The 26,923-nt window shown below is 41.0% G+C and overlaps 1 protein-coding gene and 1 long non-coding RNA gene across 2 annotated transcripts in view; one reads left to right on the top strand and one right to left on the bottom strand.

Annotated features, from left to right (window-relative positions):
- Positions 1 to 26,923, top strand: part of LOC149315723 (uncharacterized) — an 80,032-nt gene that overhangs the window by 52,751 nt on the left and 358 nt on the right. The window lies entirely within an intron of this gene.
- SDC4 (syndecan 4) overlaps positions 12,697 to 26,923 on the bottom strand; it is a 31,178-nt gene continuing 16,951 nt past the window's right edge. Inside the window, exons 2-5 of the mRNA XM_089513952.1 lie at positions 20,295 to 20,430; positions 18,799 to 18,848; positions 17,706 to 17,895; positions 12,697 to 15,549 (exon numbers count right to left, since the gene is read on the bottom strand). Coding sequence (XP_089370078.1) covers positions 15,398 to 15,549; positions 17,706 to 17,895; positions 18,799 to 18,848; positions 20,295 to 20,430 — 528 coding nt within the window. The 3' untranslated portion in view covers positions 12,697 to 15,397. The remainder of the gene's footprint in view (positions 15,550 to 17,705; positions 17,896 to 18,798; positions 18,849 to 20,294; positions 20,431 to 26,923) is intronic.

A 26,923-nucleotide genomic window follows, 5' to 3' on the forward strand; every position in this document is an offset into this window, starting at 1 on the left:
GCTTCTGTAGGAGAAACTGGTGGTTGTGTTTCTACACACCATTTTGACCTTTGCCTCAGACATCAAGATATCTCAGACTGAAACTGTTTGCTCCAGAACAGTCATGTACAGGTTCTTCTTTTTCCATGAGATGTCTAGTTCAGTGCTAGAAGTCTGTCTCAGTACTCAAGACATTTAATGATTTTTCTACAAAGACTAATATTAAGAAGTGCACACAGCCATCTCAAGCCATACAATCTTGGGCAAATAAGGAGGAGTTCTCATTTGAATCCATCTGAGATGCTGCATTTAGAGTTGCTTTTATGTAATCTCCAGAAAAAGGAATTTCAGAAAAAGGACTTTCATTAGGGAGGAAAAAAGGCTTTCAATAAACTGGTTTATATAATCCTGATTTGAAATTACACATGTCTACAAATAAGTTACCCCATATATAATAGACTCCACATCACAATGGTAATTCATAGAAACTCTGATTACATAGGTAGCTGAGACTCATATGGCTGTGGGTGTCTTCAAGTAGTTTCTGACTTATGGCAATCCTAAGGCAACCCTATCACAGGGTTTTCTTAGCAATCACAGGGTTTTCTTAGCAAGTTTCTTCAGAGGGTCTTTGCCATTCTCATCTTCTGAGCTGAGGGAGTGGGTGACCCAGTGGGTTTACATGGCCAAGGAGGATTCAAACCCTGGTCTCCAGAATCATAGTCCAACACTCAAACCACTACACCACACTGTTTCATATAGTTATAGGACCCAAAAGTAACCTGGGGAGCCAGATAATTCTTGTGATCTGGACCCCTTTATGTTAGCAGTAGACAGTAGAGCACAATCATCAGCAAATTTTTAGTGACAGTAACTATCAAGCATGATCAGTTATCTGTCCTGATAAATGGAAGAGCGTGAAGATAAATGGAGGGGGTAGATAAGGAGAAACCTCAAAGGCGCTTACAAGCACTGATTTATTAGGTCTAGGCTTGAGGGAACATTTGGCATCACCTCGATTTGGGATAACTGGCAGCCTCCAATGTGGAGGAGCTTCAAAGCTAGTGCTCTGTCCCAATGGCCTTATCTGGTGACACTCCTTTGATCCATTTCATGTGGATACCATTTTAAACTTCTACCCTGCCTCTGAATGGTAGCATTGCTCCAAGAGATTCTGACAAATACAAATGGCAGACATCCAGTCATTCAGGCTTGGGTTCTGAGAGGTTTTGTTTTGTTATTATTATTTGCCACAAGCCCTGGTCAACAACAATCAAGAGCAAAACCACATCACAGATGGACTGACTCAGATTTCCCTGAGGACAAAACTGGACATGTTTCTTCAGAGCAATGACATGAACAGTCTCCCTTAATATAATCTAATAAAGTAATCTAAAACTGATTCCTGTACACCTCTGAGGTTTCTTCTTCTCTTTATTTCCTGTACTGGTACTTTGTTACTCTTCTGCTCACTAAAAATGAGGATTCCAGTAAAAGAACTTTGTTTACCTAATTCTGATCTTTGATGGTGATGTTGACCCCGTTTTTATTGTCCCACGCAGCTAACAAAAGACTATTAGTTTACTCTCTTTGGTGTTTTTGTTTTTTCACAGCATTACTATGGGAAAAGTCTGTCTGACACATAGTAATTCCCCACAGAAGCCACACAATGAACTAGTAGTCATGCTGGCTGGGGGATTCTGGGAACTGTTGTTCAAAGGAAGTAACATTTCCAAGATGTGAATGATCCCCACCAAAATAAAAGTGTGGTGGGAGGTAAAAGCCTCTTCCATACAGTCTAGGCAAAAGTGGCTAGAACTCCACAGTTCACTTCAGGCCTGTAGGTTGTCCACTTCTAACTGAGAGTGATGGTGCATACTCTCACTAGAGACTTTTGAGCAAGTGTGGCCATTTCTTTGAGTGTCTAATCTGTGGGTTTCCTGTCTCAAATGGGGAACTGGACAATGGCCTAAAGCTCCCCTTCCAAAGCTATGACTGAAAGTAGTGCCTGGAAAGGTCTCTCTGGTTTATCAATACCTTTTAAAACAGAACCTTTGAGACTTACTGAAAGAAAGAAGTGGGCAGCATGAGCTTTCGTAGACTAAAGTCTACTTCCTCAGATGTATATGGTGACCAATTGCAACTGAGGAAATACACTTTAGTCTATGAAAGCTCATGCTGCCCACTTTTTTCTTTGAGTTAGTCTCAAAGGTGCTACAAGAAGTCTCCCTCCATACTAATTCTACTGACTAACATGGCTATATCTTTCAATTTAAAAAAAGAAATTCAGGAAATGAACCTGGGACTTTCTGAATGCAAATCCCTTCTCTCCTACTTGGGAGGTTGTTAATTGGCTGAGCCTTGGTTTGCTTTTATTTTATTGATGGATGTATAATCCAACTTTTAAAAATCTTCTCACATGAGTAATGCAGTTCTAGTTGTTGCCCAAGTCAACTCTGACTTATGTTGATCCTCTCCTAAGTTTTTGCTTGGTAAGATTTATTCAAAGGAGGTTTGCCATTGTCATCCTCTCAGGCTGAAAAAGTGGAATGTGCCCAAGGTCACTGAGAGGATTTCCAGGTCTGAGTGGACATTTGAATCCTGATCTCTCAAAGTCCTGTGCTAACACTCTAACCACTGCACTGGCTCTGTAATTCTAGGCTACATTTCAGGAATATAGTCTCATCTCAGGTACTCACCAAATAAGTCTGAGTTCAATGGAAGACAGAGAGCTATGTATGAAATTGTGTAATTTTTAACTAAGATGCTTTGTTTCAAATGTATATCCACAGGTGCGGACACCTATCATACAGATACATCCTTAGACTGATTTGGAGACAGTGCTCCTATTCTCTTTATCCCTTGGCTATCAGTATCCCATAGAACCACAGCAGAGTTCAAGTGTCATTTCAGAAATGTTGCAACTCCACAAACACAGGGCCAACCCAATACATTTTTCTGCCTGAGACAGAACAGCAAATAGTACCCCCTCACATTCAAACATTGGCACTCCCAGATTCAAAATGCGTAGTAGCCCATTCTAGCCAAGTTAATTTGGCACTTGAGCCAGAAAAACCTTGGAAGTTCTTCTTCCCCTTCCTGGCAGAAAAAATACAATCATAATAAATTATATAGCCAGCAATTTGCTGTCCTTTCAGGACAGCTAATATTGATTTCCTGAGGTTGCCTCATAATAGGGCCAGTTGTGCATATCATGAAATAGAATGGGGCTAGGCTTCTTCATAACTCTAACCAGAGCCAAGGATGTAACTTTGTTGTTGTTGTTGTGTGCCTTCAAGTCATTTTCAACTTATGGCAACTCTAAGGCAAACCTATCACTGGGTTTTCTTGGCGAGATTTGTTCAATGGGAATTGCCTTGCCTTCCTCTGAGGCTGAGAGAGTGTGACATACCCAAGGTTACCCAGTGGTTTCTATGGTTGAGCAGGGATTTGAGCCTTCGTCTCCAGAGTTATAGTCCAAACCATTGAAACACAGTGGCTCTCAGGTGTGTAGCTATAAGGGGCAAAACGGGCATTGCCTCCCAAAAAGAATTCTACCCCCCCCCCCAATAATATTTTGAACTCCACATTTCTAACATGGCAGTAACTTAAAATGTTGGTTAAAATGTTGGTTCACCATCTAGAAATACAGTTTAGGCAGCCAAAGTAAAAGCAAAGTCACTAAGGGAATGTCAACATAACCAACATAAGGCATGAACAAATTTCAATTTTTCACACTCTGCAATGTTAGAAATTTGAGGAATTAAGGAAAATTTAACTGGGGGAGGGCAGAGTTTTTATATGGAGGACAATGCCCTCATTTTGCCACCCCACCCCCATTGATATTGAAGTCTCAATATAATTTGACTGGTCTTGTTGATTCATGAGTGTAGTCAGGGTACATATAGCCATACCAGTTTTCTGCTCCAGAGCACCTCCTGAAGCTGGAAAAAGGTCATCGGACTTGGTTACATATATGTTTCTGTGCTGGCCAAGTGCCGTAATAAATTCATTCATTCATTCATTCATTCATTCATTCATTCATTCATTCATTCATTCATGTTTCTGTGTGCTAGGGGCATTTCTAGGGTGTGCAGACGACACTGTGTGACATTTCAGAGGGGGGTGTCTGCCTTCTGGTGTGGAGTGCACTACCACACCTTTTTTATTTCCCCACATGTACAAATGTACACAACATTTACAAATTATCATCTCAATACCAATTCTTATTAATTCTTATTAACTGTACATCATTTTTCATGAACTTCCATTTCTTTCATTCCCTTCTATCTATTCCCTCTTTCCTTAAGCTTTAACCAAAATAAGGTATTATCCACCTCCATCACATTACATCCATTATCCTGATATCTTTTTCTTTTACTCCTCATAAATTATTCAAATATCTTGTCAAAGGTTTCCGTTCCTTTTCCCAATAATCTGTTGATTTTTTATTATTGCACACCATTATTTTGTCCGTCTCTTTCAATTCTACTATTTTTCCTAACCATTCCTCTATATTGGGTATTTTTTCAGATTTCCAATATCTAGCCAGAATAATTCTGGCTGCTGTTGTTAAGTATAATGCCATTCTCCAATTTTTTTTTTTTCTTTATCTGTGCCCAGAACCGAGGTCATATTAAGAAGATAAAATTCAGGGGTACATGAAAATTCTAAATCAATTATTTTTTGGACTGCTTCATGTATTCTATTCCAATTTTTAAAAATTTTATGACATGTCCACCACATATGATGGCACTACCACACCTTTTTGTAGAAAGACCAGAGACCAAATGTCTTGGGAAGGATCAGGTTCACATGCCTGCAACTGGCAAGGAATTTGACCAAGATACTATTGGCATGCCACAGCAAACTCCTGGAGGCCTCTCCTTTCACCAAATGGTGCCTGGACCCCTACAGTACTTGCAAACAAAGCAGGTAGACCAGGACAACCTGGGACACGGGCAGTCCATTCGTATGCCCCAGCTGTCCACAGCAAGTATATTAGAGCCTTTCTCTTCAATCTGCTCCTGTAGGATCATTGATCTGGCAGCTCCGAGCCTGGGGGTGACAGCATGAGTTACTGCACTAGGGTGACACCAACCCTAGTGATCACACTACTGTGTGCACATGTGTGTGTTAACACTTTAAATTTTAGGTTTTAGCAGTTGAGGAAAATAATCAGATAACCCTTTTAAAAAGATACTTATGGCATGCATGTACTTATTATGGATATGTAGTAAGTACATAATCATATAGCTGAATTCTTAAGCAATTTGCAGTAACATTCATAAGAATACAGTAAGTAAGAAAGCAATAAAATACAAGCAACTTGAAGAGTAAAAACCCATAAAAGTTTAAGGAAAAATGAAAAATGGGGATTGCCGGGCACTGAAAAGATTACAACGTGGGTGCCAGATGAGCCTCTCTAGGGAGAACTTTCCATAACTAGGGTGGCACCACCAAGAAAGCCCTTCTTCTGACAGCCACCTATCTTCCTTCATTGGTGGAAACAATTGCAGGAGACTTGCACACTTCATTCCTCTTTTCCAATATGCTGGAGCAGAGGCAGCATGGAAATGAAAATGGTAACCATTGCATCTTGCTGCTTTTCAGGCTCTCTACGTCCAAAACGTGGAAAGGCTACTTTTTGGACTGCAGTTCCCCAAATGTCCCACTCAGAATGGCCTCTGGTTAGGCTGGCTAAGGAATTATGGTATATATGGACAGCAAAGGGAAACATTAACTTGGCCAGATTGGGACACATACATAAGGAAATGAAACTGAAAGAAGATGTAGAGGGATAAAGTTTTAAGCACTATTCTAGACCAGGGTTGAGAATCACATGATCCTCCCATTGTTGTACTGCAACTCCAAGCAGCCCTGGCCTTCATAGCCAATAATGAGAAATGCTGGAGGCTGCAACTCCATAATGGCAGCGGGGGGGGGGGGGATTTCCCACTCATGGTCTGGACCTTCTGCAATTTTTGATACATACTTGTAAACCTCAGAAATTTCAACTAGTCCTATATCTTAATTTCTGTAAATAGCTCTTTAAGTGGGTGTTAAGCTATGCAAAAAATCCTGCTTCTTTTGTAGATACTCAGCACTTTTGGATGAAAACAATAACTCAGTCCTCAGAAGCATTTTAACTGGACTGTGGGGTTTAACTTTTGAAGAATGAAGCATTTAGGATAGCAGTTAGCATCCAAAAGAAACAACAGATCTTTACACATTTCAATGTGCAATACGCCATGCTACTTGGGGGAAGGGGCTATATTTGAACAGACAGTGGCTAACCTAACAGCATCAGGTGGCACCCAGATCTAAGGTGAGATGTGAACTCCAGGTTTTCTAGCTCCTGTTTTTACAACCAGTCCTAGGCATGCTCACTCAGAAATGAGCCCTAGGTCCATTCCACACTGCAGAAATAGTCCATGTGTCTGTTAACACTTTAAATTTTAGGTTTTAGCAGTTGAGGAAAATAATCAGAGAACCCTTTTAAAAAGACACTTATGACATACATGAGGCCACTTTAACTGTCCTGCCTCAACAATAGAGAATCCTAGGAATATTGTGGCACCAGAGCTCTCAGACAGAGAAGGCTCAATGTCTCACAAAACTGCAGTTCCCAGAATTCCCTAGCATTGATCCGGGGCAGTTAAAGTGGTGTCACACTAGATTATTTCTACAGTATGGATTGGGCCCTATTGTTGTAAAATGTATTGCCTAACCATGCAGTTAGATTAACCTTGAAGGCCAGCCCTACCATTACGTAGACTGAGGAAATAGAGAACCTCAGGTTACAGAGGGAAGAGGGAACAGAACCTCAGGCATGGAGGGTGAGGTAATGGTAGCAGCCCTTTGACCATTGTTGATGGACAGTGCTGAATAGGCCCACCAGCCTCCCTGGCTCCCTCTCATCAGCCTACTCCTCTCAGTGTGATGGACAAAGTTGTAACATCACTAGTGATGAAGTAAGACTCAGCTGCCATTCCAGTTGGCTTCTGTGAATATTGCAGGGGGGGGGGGTCTATATTACGATGATCCATGCATGGTAAAGCTCAACATGAACCCTAAAACCTGAACCATTTGATAAACCCCAAAGTGGTAAAGCTACTTTAAGCAAATGTTGTTAAGTTTTCTTCCAGTAATGGCACATGACATTTGATTTGTTTTCAGCAGGATTTACTCCAAATATACAAAGGATTGCAGCTGTAGTGATTATGTTGGATTAGCATTTAGAAAGCTTCACTGGCTGGCAAAATATCCCATACATTTCTAGCTATATATTTTAATGCCTGGTGAGCATCAGATATTTTCTAGCTCAGTCTTCTGATTTTCCTCTTCTCAACAATCCTGAGAAATAGGCATGGCTAGAAAATAATGTGTGGATGATGGGGGACCCACATTCAAATCCCCATTCAGTTCAACCCCCTGCCATGCAAGAATACACAAAGCACTCCAGGCACATGGCATCCAGCCTGTTTATAAATTTCCAAAGAAGGAGACTCCACCATACTCCAAGGCAATGCATTCCATTATTGAATAGTTCTTACCATCAGGAAATCCTCCTAATGTTTAGGAAGATGTTAGGTGGAATATCTTTTAATGTAGCTTGTATCCATTGCTCTGTGCCCTAGTCTCTGGAGCAGAAAAAAACTAAGCTTGTTCCATCCTCAATGTTTCATTAGCCAATATTTGATTTTCCTGTAACCAAGCCAGCATTGCTACCACTGCAGCATTCTACCACCTGTCCCAAAGCTAGAACAACAAACTGCCACTTTACAATCAGTTTGTAGGTTATCCATCATGCCCAACTTTCTTACATAGGCTCCATTCCCACTGGCCCATTTAACGTGGGTGGAACTGGGTAGATCTGGATGCCCTTCCCCCGAATCTCTCCATTAGCAAGTGCCCACTAGATTTGAGGAGCATTTTAAACCGAATGCCTTATCGGGTTTAACTTGAAGGCGCCTGCTGTCAATCAAGCGATCGTCATAGGTGACATTTGCAGGGACATCGGAAGTGTGCTTCCCCCCTCCTTTTTTTTAAAGAGCCATGCACAAAATGCCCCAAGGTGCGCACATTTTGTCAAAATTTAAAATCTCTTTTGTTTGTGTGTGTGTGTTGTGGGCATTTGGGTCAGTGCAGGTTATGATCTGCCCTTGGCCCCATTTTCAACCCCAAAATGCAAGCTAATGCATCCTGTATCCCCCACTCCTTGCCACCCCAGAATGCCTCATACACAGGTAATAATAATAATAATAATAATAATAATTGCCTCACTTCGGAAATGCCAGAAAAGGATGCGATTGCCATGCATTCTTTTTTGCTTTTAAAAGCAATTCAGGGCTACCCCTGAAGAGACAGTAGCAAAAGCATGTATCATTTTGCCAGTTGCCTAATTTACAAGAGCAACAAATGTAACATTCGAATTGTAGGATTGATTCGCAAAGGAAAAAAAGTCTAGCCTTTTGCAACATTTCCCCTTTGCTGGAAGCCAGCAAATAGAAGGGAAAGTGAACAAGCAGCTAGCCATGTTCTATCTATCTATATATCTGCCTCAAGAAAAAAAATGTGCATATTTTGTCAAAAATAATTTTAAAAAATAAAAAAAGGGGGGAAGATGCCTGATGGGAGCTCCATTCGTGCCCTGCCTTTGACCTGACCTGACCCTTTTCCTCCTGCTAAAGGAGCTTTGCCATTGCCTTCCACTGAGGCTGAGAGAGAGTGACCAGTCAGTTCCAACTGACCATGGAATCAATTGGGAATAAAAGGGAAATGCAGTGCAGGCATTCTGACTGTAGAATCCGCATATAACACATAGAATAGAATAGAATCCGCATATAATAATAATAATCCAGGAGCAAGAGGAAATGAAAGTAGAACAAGCAAGCACCCAAAAAATCATGCGCATAAATTGTCAAAAGAGGCTGCTTCTGCTGCATCCATTTCCCTACATCCCCCAGCTTGGCCCCACAGCCCTATTTCCCTGGGCAATCCTCCTCCTCCTCCTCCTCCCTTCCGACCCTCACCTCCCTCTGAGCTGCCCTGGCTCCTTCATCCTCCTCCTCCTGCTCCATTATAGGATGCCCTCCATGGCTCCCTTCTTCCCACGGCTCCTCCTCCTCCATCACTTTCTCCACTCCGCCCCACCTCCCTCTGACAGCCCTTTGCAGCCCAAAAGTCACCCTGATTTCTCCTTTTATCCTCTTCACCCTTTGCCTCCAGATTCCCCTTTTTCCTTTGGCTCTTTCCTCCTCCCCCTCCTCCTCCCCCTCCCCTCAGATGAGGGGAGGGAATGCTCTGACCTCTGCCTGCCCTCTGACCTTAATCCCTCCCTGAATTTGCCCCGATCATGATCGAGGGCAAGTTCATATTTCGCAGAACCCGGGTCTTTTGAGAAAAGACGGATTTTAGCCCGATTCTGGATACCCTGGGGTAAGGGGCATTTCCTTGTGCAAGCCTCGACATGGATTGTGACAGAATCGGGCCCAGTATGAACTTCACGTAGAAGAATCTATTTCAAAACCAGTGTAAAAGGTAGTGTGAATGGCCCCATAGTGATACTGCTGCATAATAGTTAACTTTTTTAACTACACCTCTTAAGATACCTCCAGCTAGTATAGACCACTGGGGGATTCTGGAAAGTATAGTTCCCGCAAAATAACTTTCCCCTAAGTTCTGATATGAACCAGTGACTTGTTTTGCACTAGCTATGATTCCTTAAGACTGGTACCTGCGGCTGTATAACTGATGAGCTGGAACCTATAAGGGCTTGGACCAATTTCTGCTGAGTGGGATTTTGCAGTGTTTTCTTTTTTCCTAACACAGCTGAATGATGCTACTTCAAGTGCCAGCTAGTAAAAATTACCAAGTTACCTTAAAATCTTGGGAGATGGGGGAAGGAGAGACCAGCCTTGCAGAACAGTAGCACAAGTAGCCCTTTATATGCATTTAGCTTACACCATACAGTTTGGAAAGCAGCAGGAGCTGAAAGAGATTTGCTCTTTGGATTATGGCAAGGCAGCTCAAGTTTGTCTCAGCCCACTGAAATGCCTCCACAGCAGGCCAAGATATCCAGGGCTTTCTTCATAAAGCAACATGCCATTGTGCTGCTGTTTCATTGCCTCTCCAAGGGCTCTGGAGCATTAAGACAATTTCCTTAGTTCTAAAGTAGAGCCAAGACTGAACAGGAAGCTTCTTTATGCAAAGGGAGAGGGGCTCTTAAAAAACAAGGTCTTAGCATTCCCAGACCTCCTAAAGTACAAATCAGACCATGTGTCATTTATGAGTTGCTTCTACCCAAAATCTGAAGGTCCCTCTCTAAATGATGGGGGAAGATGGAGGGTAACAATGTAGCTCAGCTTTTCTCAGTGAACTGTGCCCTTTCAGCAAAAGCACCTGGTTTATATCACTGGTGGACTTGTTGATTATTTGCAGATGTGGGACATGTGAGTATTTCACACTAACTTAGCCCAAACAAAGCTCACATTGGGCAGCTGTGCCATTTTAGAAACTAAGAGACAACTCATGAGTACATTAGAATGAAGTCATGAGAATGGGATGGGGGCACTCTACAACTGCATTTTATGGTAAATGCACTCTCGTGTCAACATAAAAGATACCACTGAGTTAAACCAAAATTAAACCTAGGTAGGAACACCATTCCATTACACACACATTTCTTCACAGTGGAGGAAGGAGTATGGGGAGCCATAATTGGCTTTGCTACAACAAGTTACCCTTTTTCCTTGGGGAAGCACCATTGGGAAACTTACAAGTGGTATACGAAGACATTAGTCACTTAATGCAAGTATGAACCTCTTGTCAGTTCTGATGCTTTGGGTTGCAACTTTTCATAATCCCTTACTATTGGCTGTGCTTGCTGGGGCTGTGGGGACTTCTCATAAGGTCTCCACACCCCTGAATTAGTTTGCTTCCAATACGTTTCATGCCTCCTGACAAATATATATGACTTCACAAAACATCCTTAAATTCTGACCATATTCAACACATTCCATCCAGCTTGATAGTCAAATCACACTACAAAACTGCATCACCAACAGAACTAAATTAGACCCACCATGCACAGATTGCGTAGGGCATTCTGACTATATGGGAATGTACATCCCAGTTCCACATACCTTTTGTTTATTATTCATCCAGGTAGTGTTATAAAAATAGGGGGGCCATTCACACTGAAAAATAAACTGGTTTCCAAACCAGTGTAAATTGGGGAAGTTCACACTTGTGCCAGTTTTTCCTGGGGGTAGTTCACATTTGCCTGACCTGAATTCAGGGGGGCCCAGTGCAAATCCCGCTTAATCGTGTTTTTTTAAGACTGGGAAAAAGAGGTTCTTTTTAAAAGAACCGGGGGTTTTGCGGGAGCCGCCAATGGGGACTTACAAATCAATCACATTCGCCATGCTCTTCCTCCCTCCTCTTTTCTCCTCCTCCTCTCCCCCACCTGCTCTTGCTGCTTCTCCTCTTGCCCTTGCTGCGGCGTCTCTTGTCCTTTCTCTTCCTCTGTCTCCCACACCTGCCCTGGATCAGCCTTCCTCGACAGCGTCCTCCTCTACCTCCTCCGCCCCTGCCTTGGAGCCTTCCTCTCCCTCGATCTCCTCTTCCTCTGCCCCTGCCTTGGAGCCTTCCTTTCCCTCCTCTTCCTCTGTTTCCTGATGCCCTGCCTTGGAGCCTTCCTCCCCCTTGATCTCCTCTTTCTCCTCCTCATCTGCCCCTGCCTTGGAGCCTTCCTCCCCCTCGATTTCCTCTTCCTCCTCTTCCTCTGTCTCCCACTGCCCCTGCCTTGGAGCCTTCATCACCCTGGGTCTCCTCTTCCTCCTCCTCCTCATCTGCCAACTGCCAGGATCGAATCCTCCATGGCATTTTACCACATTCCCAAGTGAGAACGTGAATCCAGGATAAAATGCCATGGAGAAATTCAATCATAGCAAATCAATGCCACAGACAGATTCGATCTGGGCAAATGAATGAAATAACCCAGCTTCTACACTGGGTTATTTCTGAATGTGAATGGGCCCAGGGACTATTTTTGTTCCCATTACAAAGGAACATATGAGATTCCCTTATATCGAGTCAAATCAGTGCCCCTCTAGTTAACATCATTTATAAAGGACTAGCAAAAATCCTATAGGGTTTCAGACAAATCCAACCTGGAGATGGCACAGACTGAGACCGGCATTATTTACATGCAATACTTCTGTCCCACTTCCAAGCTGTATCTCCTTACATTAAGAATAGGCCTACATGAACAGAATTGAGCACCAGCACAGTACCTTGTGTATGACCAATGGTCAAGGATTGTGAGTTTTGGTTTAGCACATCTGTAGAGCATCATGTTCCTCACAGCTAACCAAATGGACTGATTTTATTACACCTGTTTAACAGAACCAAGGATTTAGGCACAGCTTAACAGTGACAAACTATTGGGCCATGTGAAGCAAGCTTTTACCTGTAAAAGCAGCTACTTCAGTGGTTTTGTATTGCTTACAGTAAGTTGGTTTTTCTAGGGGATATTATTTAGGCCTTAATTAAAGAAGTTGTTCTTCCCGTAAGTGCAGAAGTAGGTTCTATGTCAAAAGGCTGCCTTTGGAGTAAAAACTTAATGCTTTTAGGACCACCCTACATAAAGGGGGTAGCAGGAACTGTTGTTTCATATTCTCTAAGAGAGTTCAGTTATGTGAGAGAGCAGTGTTTTAGAAATTACCAGTTTATTTTATCAAATCAGTGACAGTGAAAACAAAAGCAACTATACAAGAAATATAATCCAAGCAATCAGAGGCAGTCATGGGAATCATGTTTTCCAAGCAATAGTTATAGAAAGGTGTTAAATACATACTCCTCCCAGTTCCCCTGTGCCAAACTAAACAAATTGCAGCAGCAAGGTTTTAAAGGACTTGTGCTTATACCAGAGTAGAATTTTGCAGAGACATAACTTTACCCATATGTTCATTGTGGCAATCCCAGAAGAATGTGATAAAAATCATAAAACGAATTTGTTGTCAAAAGAAAAACTGGAAGACCAATTCTATGGTGCTCTAAGTATTGGAAGAGAGCATTGATGGATCACTTTTATTAACATAAGGGTGAGGAACTCAGGCGTAAGAATATTTAAGGTTTTTAAAAGCTACAGCTCAAAAGCTGCAAATGGATAAAAGTGCAAGGTTATGTCAGGTTTTGTGTGATTAGAGATGGCTTGTGCAATGCAGTGCTTACTCCTATGCATGGCAAGTTAAAATACAAAGCATTCACATGCTCTGTTGTATGGGCTATTCCCTTCAAAGAGGAAAAAAAAATTAAAAGGATAAGATATCAGTTCTGATACAATCTGATTACATCAAAAAACCTAGTGGAGTATTCAAAAGTAACTTTTGAAATGACTGAAATTCACAAATATATACAACCTGATCCTCTAACACTGCACTGAGAAAGCAGTTCACATGATAGTCTAGTTATAGCACCAAACTACATCAACACCCTGTGAATGAGGACATGAACTCAGATCTGAAGTACCAGTTTTCCACTTCCTTCTATTCTCATACACAATGCCATCAACGCTATTCTGTAATATTCTGCTACAGGCATGGATGGATTAAGAACCCTCCCCTGAACATGCCAATATCAGCACATCAAATAAATTCAGCAGGGAGAGGGGATATATTCCCAAAGGACATCTTCTCTAGAAGAGAAAAAGGAACATGATATTCAAAATTCCAAAAAACTCATATTCTAAACAATCTTGTTTAGGGCTTGCTATAATACCAGAATCTCTTAGTGTTTGCCTTAAATGGAAAGACAACTTGCTGAGAAGACACTGTTTGTACCAGGTGCTTTCAAAGTATGTTCTCTGTGTTACCCTTGAACTGGCCAGAAGAGTTACAGCTGGGATTCAGCTAAACAAAGTGTGAGGGCAAGTAGCATCCAAGTTCCCAGCAGCAGAACTGATGCTGTGTGTGCAAGAAATCCAAGGGCAAAAGCTTAGATCTCAACTCATCTAACTGAATACTCAACTGCCATTAGTTAGCACTAAATGAGGAGGGATTACTCCATTCAGAAGACACTCAAATAACTCCCCAGGTCAAAGAAAGTAAACCATCACCCATGTAGGAAGGCTGCACAAAACCCATTCCAGTATGTTTATAAAAATTGTGCACTTTACTGAAAAAATAAAGCTCTATAGCATTGATAATATATTACAAAGCTAAAAAACTTCCCCCCTCCCCCCTTATATTTTAGTCATGTTCAATGAAATCTGATCTTGCATATAAACATTAATTCTAACAGAGGTTATTGCCTTAGGGGTATAATACACAGTATAAAGCTTAAATAGTTTTCACAATCATTAGGAGGTTTCATTATATTAGTGTTTTACATATAAAAAGAAGAGTTACAAAAAACAGAGCAGCCATCTTAGAAACTATAAATAGTTCTATTTAAAAAAAATCAAACACATCTTTGCTTTTTATTCTGGAAAAACATATAAATATTTTCTTCTCAGTTCCCTAGAATAAGCTATGATATGAGCTTAGAAAGCTGTAACATATTGTAATTGCTGCTGTAGTTCAGGCAATGGGTGATATGAAATGCCAGTCATCTACAGAGAAATCTGACAAGAGGAAATAAGGAATTAAAAATTTAGCCTTATGAGAAAATATAAATTTAGAACTCTTTTCTACAAACTTGTATAGGCAGGCTATGTTTAACTTTTAATTTTCAGAAGAGGGTTTCATTTAAACAACAAAAAAGGTGTTTCTTCAATGAAAACTCCATCCAAATATGGGAGAGATTCTCCTCTTCCCACAATGTTTTGTTTTTGTAGGCTACTGAGTCCCTCTCCACCAAAAAAGCAATCAGTTCTTTACATGTAGCCATTTCTCAGACTAAGGCCCAGAGGTCCACAGAGCCTCTAAGACTAATTTACACTGTCATGTAGGGCATTTCATAAATAAGTTCTTAATTATTATTATAATTATTTTAAATGCCTTACATTGGCTGGCCTGTTACAGGACAGTCTTATAGTCAGAATTTAAACCTTCAACAAAACAAGGCAAGCTGGAGCACTACAACCAAAGCAAACATACAAACCACCCCCTATCCAACCAAATATACAATTTGGCAAGTTTGCTTTGCATTTTAGAAGACCGGCATACCCCCACATGGGGTCCCCCCCCAACTATGCCTTTTTACTCTGCAACCTCATTAGTTATTGGGAAGAGTCACAAAGAAAGATTTTTTAAAAATCACTTTGACATTAGATCCAAGAGTGCATTTGTTTCAGAGCTTCTTGTCCGTGGTCCAAATGCTTTAAAAAAAAACAACAAACCCAAAACAAAACAAAACAAAAAACAAAGTATGCTTCTGACTCCCAAGTGGATTATTGTGGTATTGGCAAGTCTTAGGCGTAGAATTCATTTGTAGGCGCTTTCTTGTAGATTGGCTTCTTGCCAAGGTCGTAACTGCCCTCATCCTTTTTCTTCATGCGATAAACCAGGAGGAGAATCAGGAAGACAGCAAACAACAACCCAACTGCTCCACCTGCAATGAGAGCTGGAAGGGGAGTGGGAAAGTTACACTGAGTAAATACTCTGGAAACAGAAAGCTTTGCACATAATTCCAGCACATCTCATGCCCTACAACTTCATCTTCACTTTCCATTGCTAACTTGGCAATAACCACTAGAGCAACTTTCCATCCAGCTTTAATTCTAATTCATACTCTATATTAAATATTGTCTATATAAAATGGGTTGGAAGGACTTTAGTTAGAAAAAAAAGTTTAAAATATTCCCTTGTTTTTCAGACAGATGTTAGCATTACTAGATATTGGCAGGGAATGCAGGGATATTCCCCATGCCAGTTGCTTTTTCTTCTCTCTAAGTGGAAGTTACAAGACCTCAGTGTTTTCCAGACAACCCCTTAGATGAGGGCTGGAGAAAATGTGCCTTACTAGATGCAGCATAGCCAATTGTGAAATAAATGGCGGCCTGACTACTATCTAGAAGTTCACACCTTCCCATATCCTTCTTTAGATGAAAATTGGCACTAGAGACTTAAGCAAAGTTCCTCTATGTATTTTCCAATAACTATTTAAGGCATCCTTATTGAAAAAGCTAAAATTTCTAGGCCAGTGCTATTCAAAGTGGTAGCCCCTGGAAGTTGCGCGGGGGGTGGGGGGAGAATGACAATTGTACCCAATGAGTACAAGTATAATTCTGGTCCTGGGCACACTCGGGGGGGGGGGGGGATAGCTGCTGGTTCTCCACATCAGATACCTGAGAAGCATTGCTCTTGATGAAGTTTTTAGAAAGCAATGGGACACAGATGTAACCTTTTCCATAACTTATGAGCTAAACATAGCAAACACTTGGGGGAGGGCGGTACCTCATTTCCTGTAGACAAGATGATCAGTCATGATATTACGAGACACAAATTCAAGAGCCAGAGTACTTGGGAGGTGGAGCAATAAATGGTGTGATCATGTCTATTGGGACTACCCCCCCAAATGCCATGGATAGCTTATGGTATCTTCATTGTAGCTTAGGTACAAATACTATGAAATGCATAGGTTCCATATGTATAATTTACATGCCTAGCAAGAATGTGTATGGACTATACATTCAGAACACAGGACAGCATGGAGGCATTTCTATCAACGCATGGAGGTTAGGTACATGGAAGGAGAAGATCTAAGATGCTGCAACTTCCATTTGTAGACATATGCCTCACCCCAATAACAAAGAGCTTCTGTCTTTAAAAACAGTTCCTCATATCCACTGTTACAAATGTGAGAGGGAGTGTAACAGGTCAGGGAAAAGCATAATTAGGAGATGTCACTTTAGGTTAAATGTATACAGCTTACTTTTTTCAAGTTTAACAATGCTGTTTTAACAATTAACCACTCCTAGAATCATAGAATCATAGAGTTGGAAGAGACTGCAAGGGCCATCCAGTCCAACCCCCTGCCATGCAGGAAATCTAAATCAAAGCATCCTGCATCTTTTGTTTTTCTTTTAATGCATACAGTACAGTGGACCTTGGTATCCACAGATTTGCCATCTGCAGATATGAGCATCTGCAGACAGCAAGTCCATGCTGGCGGTGCATCCACACAGCCGCACAGCCATTGGGGGAAATGGGACTGAAGTCTTCCCCCCCCCTTCCTCCTTGTTCCTTCCCTCCTTTCCTCCCTCCCTCCCTCCTTCCTTCCTCCCCCTCCAAGGCTTCTGCCCCGGGCTTGGTTAAAGGGGGAAGAGGCTGGAGCCCCATTCGCCGGAGGAAGCTGGAACCAGAGCCGAGACCAAGGCTTGAGTCTCAAAGTCCCCAGCCCCAACACCCCAAGCTGCTGCGCCGGTCCCTCCAGTTGATGGGGCTCCAACCTCCACCCCTGAAAACAAGCCCAGGGCAGAAGCCTTGGAGGGGGAGGGAGGGCGGACGGATGGACTTTAGTCCATTGTTCCTAATGGCAGCATGGCCATGTGGCCACACCACCATTGGGGTCAATGGGACTTGAGCATCTGTGGATTTTGGTATCCACGAGGGGGGGGGCAGAGTGTGTCCCCCATGGATATTGAGGCCTGAGTGTACACATATGTGATATTTTGTCAGTTCTCTTACGTTACTGACAAAAGGTTCTCTTCAAAACAGCATGACCTTCTCTGATTTTAGAGAATTTCAAGTTTACTTTTCTATCAAAAAGGTGATTACCTGCAAGAACTTCTGTTCTCTCAAGAATGCTGCCATTGGCTGTGCTGGCCAAAGAGATCTTGTTAGGCAGATCTTCTCCTTCAGGGGGTGTATCTTTTTTAGGAATTATAATCTCATTGTCTATCACAGAAGATTCACTCCTATCCTTGGTTTCTGTTTTGGAATCAGGGATATAATTGTCCATGAAGACCTAAACAAAGGGATAAGAATTATTCCTTTAGTACACAACTGTGAGTAATCCACCAAAATTAAAATAATGCAGAACTACCAATGCAGGGAGATTTAAAAAGAATGGTGAAAAATTAAAGCTGCTCTTATTTGGTTTTGCACCATTCTTTTTTAATCACCCTGTAAAATTTCAGGAGCCAGTCTCTCCACTTTGTTACAAGTGATCTTATCTTGGGGTCAGTGTATCTCAAAGCAATATATCAACACAAACTCACAAAACTAGATTTTGACAAATGTATCTACAGCAAAATGAACAGGCTTGTAGCACCTGAGATTTATATGGCAGGGATTTCCTTGCCATATTCCATCGTATAGCATGTTAGAAACAGGTAGCACTGTCAATACACACTTCTTCTGGTTTTGTAGAACACACATTTTTTGAAAAACAGAAATCTCTGACATGTACTGTTTTGTAAAGTCGAAGGCTTTCGCGGCCGGCATTCATAGTTTTTTGTGGGTTTTTCGAGCTATGTGGCCATGTTCTAGCAGTTTCTTCCTGACATTTCACCAGCATCTGTGGCTGGCATCTTCAGAGAATGAAGAATCCTGAAGATGCCAGCCACAGATGCTGGCAAAACGTCAGGAAGAAACTCTGCTAGAACATGGCCACATAGCCTGAAAAACCCACAAAAAACTATGTACTGGTTTGCTTGTGTTAAGAATATGCACAAGTATGTATCTAACTACTGTCATATTTCCAGTTTTTCAAAACTTGCTAGCACATTTTGGTAGGTACTATTTGCTTCTGGCTTCTTCTTAGAAGTAAAATAAATCTGCATGCAGACAGTAAGTCCTCAATGGCACATCACCAGTTGAACGACTACAAAGAATAAACTTCACACCAAAAGCAGTTGTAAATACTTACTGAAGGACTTTCAGTGATTGAACTCAAATCATCCTCAGTATCTGTAAAACCTATATAACAAAGAAGGATAATATTTAGTCATTTTTACCAAAATGAACAATAATAAGTTTTATGGAGTCATTATCTTCATCTGTTTTTTCTGGACTGCTTTGGTGAGACTGCATCACAAAATATACAGGCATATCACAGACACTCCTCTTCCTCATCTCAACCACCACTGTTTCTTTCAGCCACTGGCTCTCACACCCATTAGCCAGTTCATAGCATTACAATTCTATACAATGTGTATTGCCTTCTTTTTAAAAGAAGGTGCCTCTTTTTTGAACACCTATTCCTTGAGGCTAATTGGCTCATGGAAACCATCCGATCTGCCTCAACTTGTGGATTAGTTTCAGAGCTTGTTTTTCTTGAGAACACAGTGTGCATGAGGGCAAGAAATTGGAATGAGTCTGTGTTTAGAGTTAGGAAAAAGCAAAGAGCACCAATCTCCCATGCTCATCTGGTAAGGGCACGGGGGAGAGCCTTCTTGGTGGCTGCTCCCAGGCAATCGAACTCCCTTACAAGGGAGGCATGTTGGCTCTCCCCTGTTCTCTTTTTATTGGCAGGCAAAGATCTTCCTATTTCTTCTTCAACCTTTACTTCTTCAGCTTGCACTAGGGACATGCATTAGCTAAACTGTTCTTAATATATAATATGTTTTTATGCTTTTGAATTTTTTTTAAATTAAATTAAAAATGTGGTTTAATGGAAATGATTGTTTAGTATTTTTCAACTTTAAAATTACATATTGTTTTAGTTATTTTGTTTAAACTTATATTGTAAGCCACTTTAAGTCCCATTTTGGGAGAAAGGCAGAATAAAAATAAAATAAATAAATAAAATATCTTATAGTGTATGGATGAGGAAGGAATTCGAGATGTCCAAACTTTTGTCCCTGGTTGTAATGGAGTCACTAAACTTAACTTACAAGGTAGCAAATTTTCCTGTTACGGGATGAGCAACTATAATTCTCCAGAAGTTTTAGAACTGCAGTTCCTATTATCCCTAGCTAGCATAGCCAATGGAGAGAGATACTAGGAATTTCAGGCCATGGTTGCCTATATTTAGGTCATCTACATAATATAGAAATTCTTTCCTCTGTTGCTTGGACTTGTGTGAAAGAAGGCAATTTAGAAGTAAAATAAGTCAGCTATATAAACCATGTCAATAGGCATTCAGATTTGCAAAAAGAGGCACAGAAGTAACTATTACCTCTTCCCATCCATCCATATAGCCTAGATTTTTTGCATTCATACAGCTTCAGGACCAAAGTCAAGGAATTCAACATTTGTACCTCAAGCCTACATCAACTATTTGTTGCTCAACAAAGTAAATAGGAACACAGTGGAAGTTAGCAGAGATGTGGCCACAAGATAATCATCTGTAGCTGAGTACAAACTCAGCCAACACCACTACATGGAGAAGTCTTATGGTTTTGACCAAGAAGAAAATCATACCTTCTCCATCTCCTGAACCTGAACTATCTTCTTCATCGATGATGAAGTCAGTTCTTGAGTCCTCATCATCTGGCAAATCACCAGAAGGAAATTCCTCAGTATACAGCTGTGGGTCCATAGTCTCAGTTTCTCTCACCTAAGAAAGGAGAAACAGTATTAGAAAGGAACAGTGTTGAAGGACCAGAAACCAGACAAAGTTGTTCTGGAGCCAGGTTTGCAAGATCAATGTGCAGCTGATCAACTGACTCAGAAGAACATGAATGAATGACACTGGCATTGTTTTCTTTATTGTCTTCATGCATCCATCCTGCAGAATGAGGGAGTTTCTGTGTCAAACAGAGTTGTTACGATATACCATTTGGAAAGAAGACACCAGGTACAGTAACAACAGCAGTCCATCTAACCAATAAAGCAGATTTTGCTGTACTGGTAATTTGAAAACAATGCTCCAAATACCATTTCAGAATAGGAGTACCAGGCCATGGCACAGAATTCATATAAAAGCTGGGACAGTAAGAAAGGGCATTTCATTTACGGACTTGTTCTTCTACCTGTGTCCTTTTGTCCAGGGTGTGTATGTAGTACATCTGTCTCTTCTCCTATGTGAACTTTTAAAGAGATAATGCCTATTCCAGGAGAGAAACTAGCAATAGTAACCTTTAAAAAAAAAAGCTTTTGGCACCATCTTCCATATTGCTCTATGCTGTTCATGGGCAACATGAATTTCTGCTCCCCTGGTAGTGTTTATGTGTCAACCCAGATATATTTAAAATGGTATTATTTGCTTCTGTAAAGCCTCAGAATTCAAATACCATTCTCATACAAGAGTTAAAACTGATAAATTTGTTTGTTTTCACCACTGAAAATTCTGCTGGAAGAGGATCAAAGGGTTTGAGGGTAATAAATATTAACGTACATGAATTAAGTGTTCCACCAAGAAAATATAATTTAAAAAGCAATCTCAGCAGCTGCCCTTTGGAAATAAAATGAGACCACATTGCTGGGACCTAATACTGCCACAGATATGGCATTAGCACAGCAGCAGCAGTAACAGATAAGCCACTGCATAGTACATAAAAGCCAAAGTGACTTTGCTGAGGTTCAGATGTTAAACTACATGATTTTATCAGAGGCCAGTTACCCTGTGCCTTTGAAGAACTATAGGCAAGCTTCATTGCTGTTCTAAGAGAAGACAGCTGCCCCCTGCAGTTCACTGCACCTTGGGTATGGCAAGCTAGATTTACAGGTAACTCAATTCCAGAATCATGAGGTTGTTTGTTGATTTTGGAACTTAATGTTCCTGTTTGCACCTGGGAGTATGATCATCATCCAAATAGATCAAGGTGTTTGAATTTCCCTGTTTCAAAATATATTTATATGCACAAACTGAACAGCATCAACTAGCTATTAATGAGAACTTTCTATGAACACAAGGAAAATCGTAGTCCAACTCCATTGAGGGAAAGCTGGGAACTAGAATGATCATAAGAACATATGTGGTGCACTAAAAATTCAAAGCAACACATCCACAAGATGCTGCAGCAGTGGTCAGATCAGGGAAAGGCATTAATAAAGAAGGAAGCACATTGAAGACCAAACCAGAAAAATCCTTTGACAAGACTTTCATTTCAAAAACAGTCTTGTCCATGAGCTGTTCTCTGGAAGATTACCATTGCCTGGCACATACTAGCTGCCTTGGATCCCATTGTGAGAGAACTGTGGGGGCATAACTCCAATCAATAAATCAATCAGTCAGATGCCAGTAAGTCACAATAGCTGCAGAAGTTCCAAACAGATCAAGAATGGTGGTACCTTGTAGTTTCATCCAGCCACAATAAATCTCTGTCAATAGAACTGTGCAGCAGGATGGAACTGAAGAAAATGTCTGCAAAACAGGATATATTCTGCTTTCAGAATTTGTTCCTTGATGCCAAAATGTATGTGTGTGAGTGCGTAAGAGATGGAGAGAAAGTGACTCATGACCTCATACAATGTGACCAGCTTTTGTGCTCTTTACAGAGTAGACAGTAACAAGCAGGTGCTGACTGCTGGGACACACCTATATGCCAACTCAGACTGCATTCATTGTGATGAATCACTGGCTAAACTATTACTTTGTCCCCAAGAGTATTGAAAGACCAAGCAGATCTGACTAGAAAATTATCGAAAAGAGTGTAGGTGGAGTGCATGGGGGGAGGGAGGGTGTTGTTCATTTGTTTTGGATTTTTTAGCAGGATGAATAAGACAAGAGATAGACTGTATACAGTCACATGTATACTTTGATTGGCTATTCTGAAGTTCATTTGTAAGAATGAAGAATGGCACATTTTATTCCTATATTCACTCAAAAGATACAATAACAGGATCATCATACCTTTATTATCTACTGGGAATCTTGTTCTCCACAGCCCTGTCATGAACCAATCACCTGATTTCTGTGTAAGCAACTAATAAGACCAAATGTTCTGTAAATGTTGAATACTGACAGAGAGCTTAAACAAACAGAACTAAGAAAATGTGCAAAGGCTACTTCATTCAGTATTAGAAGCTTCATCAAAAGACCACCACCCACAGGAACACAATACATATGACCACTGGCCTCACATAAGACTGGTTGACTCCATCCTCCACTATTTACAGATCCTGAGTTCATTCTGAAGCTCTCTCCCAATAGAGGCCTCTGTCACAGCTCCCAAGGAGAACAAGCTCTGCCATGCCCTCAGGGAGGTGCAAGTCTAACCTTGTTGAGCAGCCTAATTTCTTTGCTAGCTTGAAGCACAGCCTGTTCTTTATTCAGATTAGCTTCCAGACAGGGCATCTTGCATAGCCCAGGTTAAGTTATCCTAGTTTGGATCCTTCCAAGTCCCTTTAAATGGAGCAGAACTGGCTCACTTTGAGCATCAGACCTTGTGAAAGAGTATATGCAGCATGATAAAAGTAAGCTTCAGAGAGACTTTTAAAAGTTACTTTTTTGACTTCAGTTGCCAGAATTGGCCATGCCAGCTAAGGGATTCTGAGAGCTGTAATTCAAAATGGTAACTTTCCCTAACTCTAATCCAAAGTCATCAATGGCAAATAGGCCACACTCCTTCCTGAATATGCAGTCTATGTAGATAGGTATTTTTCTATCCTAGCAGGAGCTTTACAACTTCAGCAGGAGAGACTAAAATTCTACAGAATTGTATGTTTGTCTTTCTTAGCCCTTGCTGTTGTTTTCACAATGTATTTGTTTATGGAATTTATACTTCACCTTTCTTCCAAGATGGGATGCGTAGCTACACCAAGGTAGCTCACATATAACTACCTACACATAGACCTGTATACATATGAACCTCAAAAAATGCTGACTCCTATCTCAAGTTATTTTGCTAATCCTGCTTAAAGAATTCTTTACAGTTCTAAAAATGTTTTGCCCAAACAGGGCCTTCCAAATTTTGTCTTTGAGAAGTTAGAAGGCAATTCTGAGGCACCTTTAGATTTCCACTGAGTTTCGGTTATCGTGGTTTTGGAAAGATGAGTTTAAAGTAGATCTGTGCCTTTTTTAGAAAACACTTTGCTTTGTCTGCCAGAGACATAAGCAGGCCATTTAGCACTCTTATTTAGCTGGTATCCAAGTGTTTTCTTATGTACTGAGATCTCATGTATTCTATGTTTTACACAGGCTCCACACACTCCTGCTTTTGCAACACCATTGAAGCAACACCACAGATTTGATAATGTGTTTACTTTATTAATAATAAAGTTTATTTATACTAAAAATGCTACGCATTTCCATAAAGCTCTGGCAGCATACACAAGTCCTGCTATTAATATGTTCTCTAGCTGAATCCTTTAACTACAGAAGCCCGTCACTTCTGCATTTAATCCAGTTGCAGTGTATCTGAGCATTAAGCAGCTTTTACCCATACTGAGTGCCAAGTGAGATTAACAAACATCACTGGGAGGAGCAAAGGGGTGGTGAAGCAGCTTTTCTAACCTACAAATTGCTGAAAGATTTATTTCTCAGCTGCCAGCCACAGACTGTGTGCAGGCATACACGCACACTTTGGCACTGGTAGCCACAAGTGCTAATGCAGCAAGACACTCAAGTATTTAAGCACTGTGACAATTAACTGCACTAAGACGTGCCTGGAGATTCACAGGCATGATTTGTTAGGGCAGGAGTGGTTGGGAGAAAGCTACATCTAATTGATATGGCCCTTAGAAGGCTAGCAAAACTTACAAATGCTTCCTTTATTGCAGCTGGAGAATATTTTTAGCTCCATGATAGTTTCAGATTGACTACCATTTGTTGCTTTTCCAGCTGAGCTCCCAAATATTGTACCACTAAGAGTCCAGAAAACAGAACTCGACAGCATACCATTGTTGTTGTGTGCCTTCAAATCATTTCATGACTTATAGTGACCCTAAGGCAAACCTCCCACAGAGTTTTCTTGGCAAATTTCCTTGGCGGGGGCACCAGAGACTATCAGCCAAATTATCTGGTAACTCTTGCCTCTCACCCCAGCAAAGGAAGATACAATGGACTCTTCCCCTCTGTGGGGGGGGGGGGTTCAGTTCTGGGTCCCCTTGCAGATGGGGGAAAGCAAAGACACTCAAGCCACATATTGTTCAATGGTCGGCAATGTGTGTGCATTTCTGTCAGTGCATCCACAAGCATGCACCACTATTGAATAATATGGGGCATGGCAAGCCATAGATACTCCAATGCATGCATAGCTAGCCTGCCAATACAGTGGGCCAACTGTACATGATCAGCTTTCAGAGTTAGCTATTCCTGCAAAGCCAAGCCCCAGGATCTACACTTCCTCAAAGTTTCCCTGAACACCAATAGAGTCCAAACTGCTAAGTACATACTGAGAGAAACACAGGATATTGCCCCACACAATTTCTAAAGAGTCAGATAATTAAACTTCATAACCTCATTTAATTTGCACTTTCCAGGATTGTGTGGATAAAAGAAAGTAAAACAGCTACAGCTAACAAAGCTGTTACCACATAAAACAAAGACCAAGCCATGAATGAGGTAGCGCTTCATGTCTGTTAATGATTTGCATGTTACAGGTGCAGGTGGATAGGATCTCTTATCTGGTGTGTATCCTCCAAAAATGTGTGCAATTCACTCTCCTTCATAGAAGCTACCCAAACCATCTGGTAAATATCCAGGCCACACTTTTAACATCCCTATCCAGCTTCTTTATTGAGGCCTCAAATTAGGTAAAGTGAGAATATGAACAGAAATAAAACTACTTCATGTATTGCATCCCTTTGGAATCCTAATAGTGGCCAGATAAAAGTGCAAAAAGCTTCAAACTGTGAAGCAAAGGGTGTTCACACACTGCATACCTGTGTAGAGGTAATCGGTACACATGCACACAGGTTGTATAGAGTACACTGTTAACAGTTTGTCACATGTAGTCACTGCTGGTTTTTACACCTGTAAAGTTTATTCACATGTGTTTATTATAGCAGTTTCTGTATTTACACTGCTGTCCAATTATTCAAGCTTCTTGATAAAAATAAAGAGAATTAGGGAATCTTGAATAAACAATCAAAATAAGAAATTTGAGGATTTGTTTTAAAATTAAAATAAAAGTTGCTAAGAATTCTGCTGCTAATCTGCAAAGACATACATTCTACCATGTTCCATGGGGCTTGAGCACTATTGCAATCTCTAGAAAAGCTATTGTTTCTTCCTAAACCATTTTAAATACTCAAAGTCATAGCTGTGTTAGTCTGGAAAACCAGTATGCAAAGGGATCTTGCATGCATGTGAGGAAGTAGGCTCAAGTCTATGAAAGCTCATGCTATCAACTTCTTTCAGTTAATATCAAAAGTACAACAAGATTGAGGCCAGTTCTGTGCACGCTCCACCAGAAAAATCCATTGCACAGCCTGGAAGAATACATCCAACGTCATCAACGCGCTTGTAGAAAGCACAGATGGGTCCTTCCTGAATCTTCATTCGCGAAGTAAAGCCACAACAACAAGATCCCTTTGCATTGTAAATAAAAGTAGTTTAACTGCATTGATTTTGTTTAGTTTATCTACTGAACAAAAAAAACAAACTATTATAACATTCTGAAAATCATATTGAAATGCCAGTGGGGAAAAAAACCCCTATCTCTATGAAGGTATGGCTGGAATGCAGCTGCAAGCCTGATCCTGCCACTCTCTGAGCAAAATACTACTATTAGGTGAAGGCTTTGTTGACAGTATTAGCTGCAGTTCTGTCCTCTGCTTGGTGCTTTTTATTCACACGCACATTCTCTGTGTTCTCCCTGGTCTCTTCCTCTCTGTTCATCCACTCCCCCCCCCCCAAAAAAATGCTTCAAACACACATAAAATATCCTTCTCTAAGTTTCCTACACCAGCTTGTTAAAAGCCAGAAAGAGCTGGGCACTGTACAAACTATGGGAGTAGGGATGGGCAAAATGCACAAGCAGCCCCTCAGTGCTGTCCTGGGACCAGGACTACAAAAATATTTCTTGTGCTCCAAAATGCCCAAAAATTATATCTAGGGGATGTGGAGGGCTTTCCAGCACCATGTCTGGGGCCCCTGGGGCCCCAGTAGCCTAAATGAATTTTTTAAAAAAACAATCACACGTTTGCCCCAAAATGTCCTCTAG

This window comes from Sceloporus occidentalis, unplaced genomic scaffold (genome assembly GCF_023333645.1).
Source record: "Sceloporus occidentalis isolate IW3139 unplaced genomic scaffold, rSceOcc1.0.p SCAF_3, whole genome shotgun sequence".
Taxonomy (NCBI): domain Eukaryota; kingdom Metazoa; phylum Chordata; class Lepidosauria; order Squamata; family Phrynosomatidae; genus Sceloporus; species Sceloporus occidentalis.